Here is a 9,228-nt window from a genome sequence, read left to right as displayed (position 1 = left end):
AGCCCCGAGAGGAGGGAGGGGAGGGAGGAGGGGGGAGAGGAGGGAGGGGAGGGAGCTGAGAGTGGAGGCAGGAGGGAGGGGGAGCCCTAGGAGGGGGAGGGGAAGCGTGGGGCCCAGAGGAGAAGTTCTTTGAGCTGGAGTTCCAGTCGGAAGAAACAGATTTTGAAAGTTTCCTGTTGTTTAACCTTATCTGGAAAGTAAGCACTTCAGGGTCTTTCCGAAGGTGAAGGGCACAATTTGCTCATACTTGGTTCTTCAGTGTCCCCGGGAGAAAAAAGACTCCGGAGTGACGAGCTCTGCTTGGGTTTTGCTCTCTCTTCTGCCCTTTCACCTGGAGCTCTCACGGTCCAGCCTCCTGACATCAGCCCTTATTTTTAGGGATGTTTTGATATGACATGTTTAACACACGCTGCGATCCAGGCATTTGGACTGGATGGCCAAAGGCCCTGGAGCTGATTCACGGTCGGTTGTCCTTCACCTTGGGGCCCGGACAATGGGAAGCTGGGCTGGATCCCAGGACTCCTGAGGGTGTAGGGGAATGACAGGAGGTGGGGGGCACTCAGGGGTCCCCCCGCCAGCCTGCAGGACCAGTCTGCTCTGCTCAGACAGCTAAGACTTTGTGACCCGCCAAGACCCCTGCACACCAGCCCTACAGTGGAGGTGCCCAGTGTGCTGCTGGCCACGTGCACACTGCAGGACAAGTCCCAGGGGACATACAGAAAGCACCAGGAGGCCGCTTGAAATTAATTCTCAAGGAGTGAGCCTCCCTGTACTTTTGAGGCAGAGGTGGCCCTGGCTTGATGCTGAGTGCAATGATCTACACACGCATTAGCAATGGACACCTAGGAGAGGGACATTGGCTGCACGGGACCCCCATTAATGGTCAAGGACAGGGAAGAGAAGAGATGGGTTTTTTTTTTTAGAAAGAACCCTCCAGTGAAGCAGTGAAATCACACACACACACACACACACTCCTGCAAAACACATCTGAGCTGGGGCAACCATGGGGAGGTGTCCCACTAGGAATGCATTATCTTCCTTTAAGAAGCAACCAGCTCCCACATAGCTGGACTCAGCTTTCCAGCCCAGGCCATGCTCTTCCTGAGCTGCCCCATCAGTGACTGAACTTGGGATGGGGACTTACGTTTTGAGGGCGTGGGCATTTCTACCTGTCCCAGTCCTCTAATAGGGAGTCATTGCTCTGGAGCTGGTGGAGACTCTGCCAGATTTGCCCCACGGGCCGGGGCTCCTCTTGCTCAACCCTGGTTCCTCCCCTTTCACCTTTTTAATCTCTTGCCCTTTCTCTGTGTCTGTGACCGCTTCCCAGAGGGCTTGCCTGGTGCAGGAGCACAAACAGGAAGGCGTTTGGAAATCGCAGTGGACCAAAGTCCTTTCCCAGCCCCGACTGCACCGCAGGCGGGTAAGCTCTTAGACTTCTTCATGGGACTCCAGGTAGAGCCTAGAGGTGGGAGGTGGGCTGCAGGACTAAAAGCTGGGGGGAAGGCAGGAGAGGAAGCCCTGCAGAGGTGCGGCTGATGTCCTTGAGGAGGAGATCGGGCAAGGGTGAGCGAGCCCCAGAAAAACTGCTGAATGTAAGCTAAAAAAGTCAGCCAACGAGGAGCTCCTTCCTTCCCATTTTCACACAAATCCTGCTCCAGTGGGGGTCCAAATATGCAGGGGGTCCTATTTCTCAATCTGACTTTGGGGAAGTAAGTCTACATTTGCAGCTGCTGGAGTTGCTTGGAGCTCTGCCCTTGGGAAGGAACCCAGAGGGGAGAGTGTGCCACCCCGAGGTGGGTCCCTGGGGGCTGGGCTGCTGGCAGGTCCAGGACACTGCACAGAGTTTAATGCCAAGGTGCAGATTTATTTTCAGTCACCTGACAGTTCCCTCTGGGTCTGAGAAATGGGCGCCTGCTGGAGGAAAGTGGAGGCTTTCTTCCATACGGCAAACCGGCATATCTCAGCCCATACCCCCAGCCTTGTGTCCTGGTGTCACTCTCACTGCTCAGCTTGTAGCATAATGAGTCATCATGAATGAAAGAAGTTTAAAGATGAGGCAGAAGAGTAGGTCCCGAAAGGACATATGATGGATCTTTTTAGAAAGTAAATTTTTAAAAAGATGTTTATTTATTTATTAGAGAGAGAGAGAACATAGTGGGGGAGGGTCAGAGGGAGAAGCAGCCTCCGTGCTGAGCAGGGAGCCAGACATGGGGCTCTATCCCAGGACGCTGGGATCATGACCTGAGCCAAGGCAGACGCTTAGCCGACTGAGCCACCCAGGTGTCCTGAAAGTAAATTTCGAAGGAGGCACAAAAACCTGTTGCTAAATAACAACTTTATTGCTTGAATTTGAACTTTGATGCGGCACATTTTTTAAAATACCAAGATGACACGAACACACTTTTAGAAGAGATGACTGATTCTAAAATGCCCCAGATCCTGTATCGTCCCACCCTGGACACTCACCCCATAGCGCATCTGTGAGTGGTCCCAGCTTTCTCCTAGCCACCACCGCTTTGATCCACGAGCTGGAATTCACAGCCCTCATTATAGCCCTGAGCAGGGACAAGGATAAGGAGTAAAGATGTATGGGTCTGGGGCGCCTGGGTGGCTCAGTGGGTTAAGCCGCTGCCTTCGGCTCAGGTCATGATCTCAGGGTCCTGGGATCGAGGCCCGCATCGGGCTCTCTGCTCAGCAGAGAGCCTGCTTCCCTCTCTCTCTTTCTCTGCCTGCCTCTCCATCTGCTTGTGATCTCTCTCTGTCAAATAAATAAATAAAATCTTTTAAAAAAAAAAAAAAAGATGTATGGGTCTGGCCCTGGCCCGGACCACTGCGTCACCATCGCTAGGTAGGCACAGGGGAGTGGTCCCTGCTCCCCAAAGGAGTAAAGGAGTGTGGCCTCCAGCTCTTCCTGCCAGGCTCTTCCATCTCCTTTTCCCTGGCCCCATAACACAGACACCATGGAGGGGGCCAATCTGTCATCACACAGGCCATGGTGTCCCAGTGCAGTTTGGGTCACAACTCTGGAGATTCACAACTCTGTCCTTCCAGGTCCAGACAAAGGATCGCAGACAGATTTCATCTCAGTGTCAGGTCTTTCCAATTGCTGATCTGCCTGGGCCACTGTGTGGGGGGATTTTAAGGTCACCCTCTGGCTTATAGGAATCACCGACCTGTAATGGATTGATTGAGTCAGCTGCAGGTGCTAGAAAGGAGCCTGACCACATGTGTGTCATTTATTGGTCATACCGGGCTGGGATCATTGCCTTCCTGTCCTCACGGTGTCCTCCCGCGTGTCTCCTCCAATAAGCGGGAACGTATGTCTCTCCTGTCTGGACCCACCCCTGTTTCTTCCCGGTAAGCCTTTGGGTCTTCGAGCACCTGAGCATTTCATGTTCACAGATCTGCTCTCCCTGACAGTTCCTTCTGCCCTGAAGTAGTGAGCTTCCAGCAGCCGTGTGCTGGGAGTGCCGGGACAGGAGGACTCACTCAGACCAGGGGATACCAGGCTTCTGGCTCAAGCCTCAGTGTCAGCAAACCCAGCAGATGCCTCCAGAAAGGATCTCAAGGCCTCAATCACCCGCCTTCCTCAGTCCTTCATGGATGTGTCCAACCCCATCATCAGTCTGTCTTCTGTGAGTGTAAGATTTTTAATCCCACCCCATCAGGAGCCCATCTTCCCTCCTACCTCCTGCCGATATTAATTTGGAATGGGGCTGGGGAGCAGATACGGAAAGGAAGGGATTCCAGGGAGGCTGAGGATGGAAATGCAGACTGGGATGATGGAGAAGGAGGCCAAAGACAGACTTTGCCTATGTTAAGGATTCAGCTGTGTACTCCCCCACAAAGATACATGAAGTCCTACCCACCAGGGCCTGTGAACGTGACCTCATTTGGGGTAGGGATTTTGCAGTTGTGATCAAGTTCAGATGAAGTCATCAGGGTGGGCCATACTCCGGTTTGATGGGACCCTTCCAGGAAGAGGAGGGAGAAGAAGGCTCCATGGAGAGGGGGAGGGGCCAGGGTGGGGGAGGCAGAGCCCTCGGAGATACTGCCACCAGCCCAGGACCACCCACAGCCTCCAGGACTGGAAGAGGCCTAGAAGGAGCCTCCCCTAGAGGCTTTGGAGGGAGCATGGCCCTATCTGTCAACATCTGTCAACACCCTGGTTTCAGACTTGTAACCTCTGGAGGGTGAGAGGATAGAGCTGTTTTTAGCCCCCAGTCTGGGTCACTCCGTGATAGTGGCCCTGGACAGCTAACGGGCCTGGTTCTCTCATTCCTAAACACAGAGCTGTCCTTACGATAAATACTGTGGGTTACTGTGATCATATGTTGGAGGTTCGGCTATCTTAGCCGCAGAATAAACTGTGGGACGAAAAAGATTGCAGCCGGGGCTAGCGGGGCCATGGGTCCTGCCGGAGCAGGTAGCAGCCGGGGCGGAGCTGCCTGGGATGCGTCACGTGTGCACCACCAGGGAGTAAATGGGCTCTCGGTAGAGACGACCACCGGGGACCGGCAAGCAGCAGTGGGAGGAGGAGAAGAGTGTCCCGGGCCTGTAGATCCGCAGATGCAAGCGTTCTGGAAGAGGAGGGAGGTCCAAAATAAAAGGCGGCCTCCGGCTCATGTTCCCAGAAGGCAAGGCAGGGAGAGAAAGCTTGCCCGCCGGGCCGGCCAGGCTCCCCAGGACTGCAAGGCCAGCGTCGTGGGATGAGGAGCACCTGCGGGAGACCCCAGGGTCCCTCGTCGCCTCCGGGAACAGCGAGGAGAGACGGATGGAGCCACCTGTCAGGAGTGTGGTGTCTGGCTTCGGGAGAACTGCAGAAACGGTTTCTTTCCTAAGAGTCACCTCCTTTGTTAGAATTGCCCAGAAGGGCAGCAGCAGCGGCAGCGCTTCCGGAGATCAAAGGGTCTGTATCCCCCAGTGACAGTATGAGCGGTTTAGGAATCCCTTGTCACCTCGGAGACATGGCAGCTGAGGCCATGGTTCTCACAACCTGGGGCTGGTGAGCGCTGCCAGGGAGAGCCTGGCTGGCGGCGGGCACGGGCAGGGCACCAGGAGGGGGCCTGGGGCAGAGAGTGGAGCCCGTGGCCGGGCTAGGGATAGGTGGGCCGGTCCCAGAGTCTCAGGGTTTGTGTCCGAATCGGAGGAAGGGTAAGCAGCGGACAAAGTGCAGGAGCCACGGACGGGGTGTCCAGACCTGTTCTCAGATGCAGTGATAGGAGGGTCTGCCCCCGGGAGCATTGACTCACCCCCGATCTTACAAGCATGACAGTCTAAGGCTGGCCCCCGGCAGTGACAAGCCAGCATGGTGACAGGGGACAGTCAGCTCAGATCTTCACGTCTGCTTCACTTCTGCTCTCCTCCCAAAGCACAGCTCATTACGGCCTCATTTTTCTTCTCTTACTTGGAAAATGTTATTACTCATGCTAATTCTAAAATGGGTAGATTTGAGTTATGGAAAGAAATCCTTCTAAATTAAAATTCTCTATGACAAAGATCTCTGCGTCTCGGTGACCATCTACTTCAAGTGATGCTTCGGATGTCAAAATGCCTCTACAAAGTAGGTTCGGGCACCGTTCACTGGGACTTATTAAATACCCATATCAAGCAAAGTCAGCAAACGTGTGCTTAGTGGCAATTACAGTTATAGAGAAATAAAAAATTTAAAACAATATGGACATACATGATTATATGGAATCAAAAACCACAATGTTATAAAAACCAAGTAACCAGAATACACCAAGACAGAAAGAGTCTGTAGAATACTGGGACCATGGCAGGGCAGTAAGGGACCATCTAGAGTCATGGCTGACATTTTCTAGCTCTGTGTTGTTGACCAAAATGTCTAAGTGGTGGAGCCTCTATTTTCTTATCTATAAAATGGGGATGGTCCTTCCTCACATGTGGTTATAATGAGGTCACTCAGCACCGAGCTTGGCACATGTGAACAATAATAAATGGTGAATAATAATAATGTGGTAACAGTAAGTATTTTTGTAATAAATGACAGAGGTGTGAAAAATACATAAAAGATTCTTACAAATGTCCAAGCATATAAGACTCTAAAAAATGGCCAAAAGAGTTTACAGTTCACAGAAGTTGAAACTAAAGTTAACGAATGAATTCAGTGACTATTCTCTACCACTAAACTCACTGGCAGTGAAGCACAAAGTAATACAAATATGTAACGTCACTGTAACAACAGAGACGCTGTTGTTATAGGAAGGAATGGGTAAGTTGGAATATCCAGGAATTCCTGATGGAAGTACCAATTGGTCTGATTATTTTGGAAAGGAATTTGGAAGAGTTACCATGAAGAGTCACAACATTCTACACACTGACCCCATAATTCTGGTCCAGAGAGTGGAATAATACAAATTAAGAGAAAGCTATATCTATAATGAGGCATAAAGGTAGAATTAAAAGAGTTTTAAAAATCCACAATAATATAGTAACAGTTACTTTGTCGCAGAATACTATAACTCTATAACATATTACATGGTGATTAAAAATGACAGAGTGTATACAAAATACAGTGTCTATAAAATAATGTCAGGTAGAATACGAAATATTGAAGTATTGCAAATATTTTTAAAGTAACATAAATATATATGATACACATGAAAGGAAGCTATAAAGAAATGTAATTCATTTTATGTTGATAAAAAGATTTGGATATACTTACATTGTTTTATTAATATATTTATATAATCTTAATTTCTCCATAGTACCTGTTATAAATCCATAGTTCTTCATGATTCACTTTTTATTGACCAGGTATTGGGTACAAAGATCCCGATTCAGGAATTCAGGTAGGACACAAGGGAGCTATGTTCTCTTTGGGGCATTTCCTGACTCAATTTAGCAATATCGTCTGAGCATGTGGATGTGTCTTTCTAAGGAAAGCTTTATTCCTCAAGATTTGCTTTTAGATCTGTAAAGAACTTCTCAAACTCAACACCCAAAAAACAAGTAATCAAGTCAAAAAATGGGCAGAAGACATGAACAGATACTTCTCCAAAGAAGACATACAAATGGCTAACAGACACATGAAAAAATGTTCATCATCACTAGCCATCAGGGAGATTCAAATCAAAACCCCTTGAGATATCACCTTACACCAGTTAGAATGGCCAAAATTGACAAGTCAAGAAACAAGTGTTGGAGAGGATGTGGAGAAAGGGGAACCCTCTTACACTGTTAGTGGGAATGCAAGTTGGTAAAGTCACTTTGGAAAACAGTGTAGAGGTTCCTCAAAAAGTTAAAAATAGAGCTACCCTATGACCTGGCAATTGCACTATTGGGTATTTATCCCAAAGATACAGATGTAGTGAAAAGAAGGGGCACAAGCACCCCAGTGTTCATAGCAGCAATGACCACAGTCGCCAAACTGTGGAAAGAGCAGAGATGCCCTTCAACAGACGAATGGATAAAGAAGATGTGGTCCATATACACAGTGGAGTATTACGCAGCCATCAGAAAGGATGAATACCAACCATTTGCATCGGCATGGATGGGACTGGAGGAGATTAGGCCAAGTGAAATAAATCAAGCAGAGAAAGACAATTATCTTTTGGTTTCACTTACATGTAGAACATAAGGAATAGCATGGAGGACATTAGGAGAAGGAAGGGAAAAATGAAGGGGGCAAAATCAGAGTGGGGAGATGAACCATGAGAGACTATGGATTCTGGGAAACAAACTGAGGGTTTTAGAGGGGAGGGGAGTGAGGGGATGGGTATTCAGGAGGGCACAGATTGCATGGAGCACTGAGTGTTATTAGTAAACAATGAATCATGGAACACTACATCAAAAACTAATGATGTCATGTATGGTGACTAACATAACATAATAAAATAAAAGGATTTGTTTTCAGTTCCCTGATACCCTCTTCCACGTTTCTATAAAAACTCCAACCTTTTAATCTGCTAGATCATTCTATATTATATCTTGAAACACTTTGAAAAGTCACTGGATTTTTCAATCAGAGAAGGAAAAGTTAATTAGGAAAGTACTAAATAACTAAAAGAATATTATATGTGATGAAAGTAGCCCAATAGAAATGTTTCATCATTCACCTGTTTTGTGGTTTTTGAGAAACCTGCTAAGTTTTCTAAATGACAGAAACACTTTCTCAAAGCGACACGTCAGACCCTACACATGCATGGCAGGAGAAGCTATTTTTGTCTCCGGGTTCTGGTTACACAGCCCCGCCTGGAAGCTTTGTTCTCAGAATTCACGCTGTCATCAAAAGGACTCAATACAAACACAGCCGTGGGCCGGCCAGTGGCTTAGTTGTAGCCACAGCTGCAAACTCCTCTGTCACTGGAAAAACTCAGGGCTTTTTCGGGGTCTGGAATGTCTGTGGGCCACGCCCCCCGCCTGCCTTTCCTTCCCCTGGAATCTGGTCCATGCTAGCGTGCTGCCTTGGTTTCCCCATGTCGTCCCAGCACAACTTTCCTCCGTGAGAACCGCCGAGCCACTGTGGAGGCCCTTCTTGCTGTTCCATTGACGAGGGTGATCTTTCCATGGCCGGATGGTCTCTCTGTGGCCCCGACGGGCACCTGCGTGTCCCCTGCTAGCCGAGAGCGTGCGTCTCCGGGGGAGGCGTGTGTCCAGTTCATAGTGCTGACCTAGTGTCTGGCCCCCAGGCCGCCGGGGGAATCTTCCTGTGTGGTCTCTGTAGAGAACATCAGGGGGTCTGTGAAGTTCCCCAAACCCCGGGCCGGGTGTGGATGCCCGCACAGCCCCCGCTGCTGAGGCCTCCAAATGGGGTCCTGGATTCCTTTGTCCCAGGAAGCCCCCAGGGGCTTGAGCCCATCCTGAGGACTCCCTCTGCTTGCCGGTGCTTGGGTTAGGATTAGGCGAGAAGACTTCCAGACCCAGGGGACCTGAAGGGCGGTTGGCCCTTTCCCAGGGGAACCTCTGGGAAAGCCGGTTCTAGGGGCCTGGAGACCCGAGAGGGAGAAGCGCCCCCTGGAATGTGTCCAGGCCCTGGACCAGAGGCTGCTCTGCGACCCCGTGGGAAGTCGGAGCTCCTGGGACTCGGGGTGTGCCTCTGCGAGCCCCGATTGTCGACTCTGCGCCTTCTTTTTTTTTTAAGATTTTATTTGTTTATTGGACAGAGAGAGATCACAAGTAGGCAGAGAGGCAGGCAGAGAGAGAGGAGGAAGCAGACTCCCCACCAAGGAAAGAGCCCGATGTGGGGCTCAATCCCAGGACCTG

The 9,228-nt window shown here is 49.9% G+C and overlaps 2 protein-coding genes across 2 annotated transcripts in view; one reads left to right on the top strand and one right to left on the bottom strand.

The window, feature by feature from the left end:
• Positions 1–312: 312 nt before the first annotated feature.
• On the top strand, positions 313–6,978 carry LOC125102353 (uncharacterized). The gene is made up of 3 exons (XM_047733485.1): positions 313–462; positions 1,328–1,420; positions 3,421–6,978. The coding sequence occupies exons 1-3, from the start codon at positions 434–436 to the stop codon at positions 3,917–3,919; spliced, it is 621 nt and encodes a 206-aa protein (XP_047589441.1). The 5' UTR covers positions 313–433; the 3' UTR covers positions 3,920–6,978.
• The window catches only part of PACRG (parkin coregulated), a 568,744-nt gene continuing 562,666 nt past the window's right edge, over positions 3,151–9,228 (bottom strand). Inside the window, exon 5 of the mRNA XM_047733484.1 lies at positions 3,151–3,173. Coding sequence (XP_047589440.1) covers positions 3,166–3,173 — 8 coding nt within the window. The 3' untranslated portion in view covers positions 3,151–3,165. The remainder of the gene's footprint in view (positions 3,174–9,228) is intronic.

This window comes from Lutra lutra, chromosome 6 (assembly GCF_902655055.1).
Source record: "Lutra lutra chromosome 6, mLutLut1.2, whole genome shotgun sequence".
Lineage (NCBI taxonomy): Eukaryota > Metazoa > Chordata > Mammalia > Carnivora > Mustelidae > Lutra > Lutra lutra.
Note: the sequence above shows the minus strand (reverse complement) of the source record. Positions and strands in the feature narration are given on the sequence as shown.

What these genes read in the sequence shown, in the direction of transcription:
- LOC125102353 (XM_047733485.1), top strand. Translation starts at nt 434, where the DNA reads ATGGCCAAAGGCCCTGGAGCTGATTCACG. An exon ending in GGCCCTGGAGCTGATTCACG is followed by an intron (nt 463 to 1,327) that starts GTCGGTTGTCCT and finishes ACCGCTTCCCAG; the next exon opens with AGGGCTTGCCTGGTGCAGGA. An exon ending in CCCGACTGCACCGCAGGCGG is followed by an intron (nt 1,421 to 3,420) that starts GTAAGCTCTTAG and finishes TCTCCCTGACAG; the next exon opens with TTCCTTCTGCCCTGAAGTAG.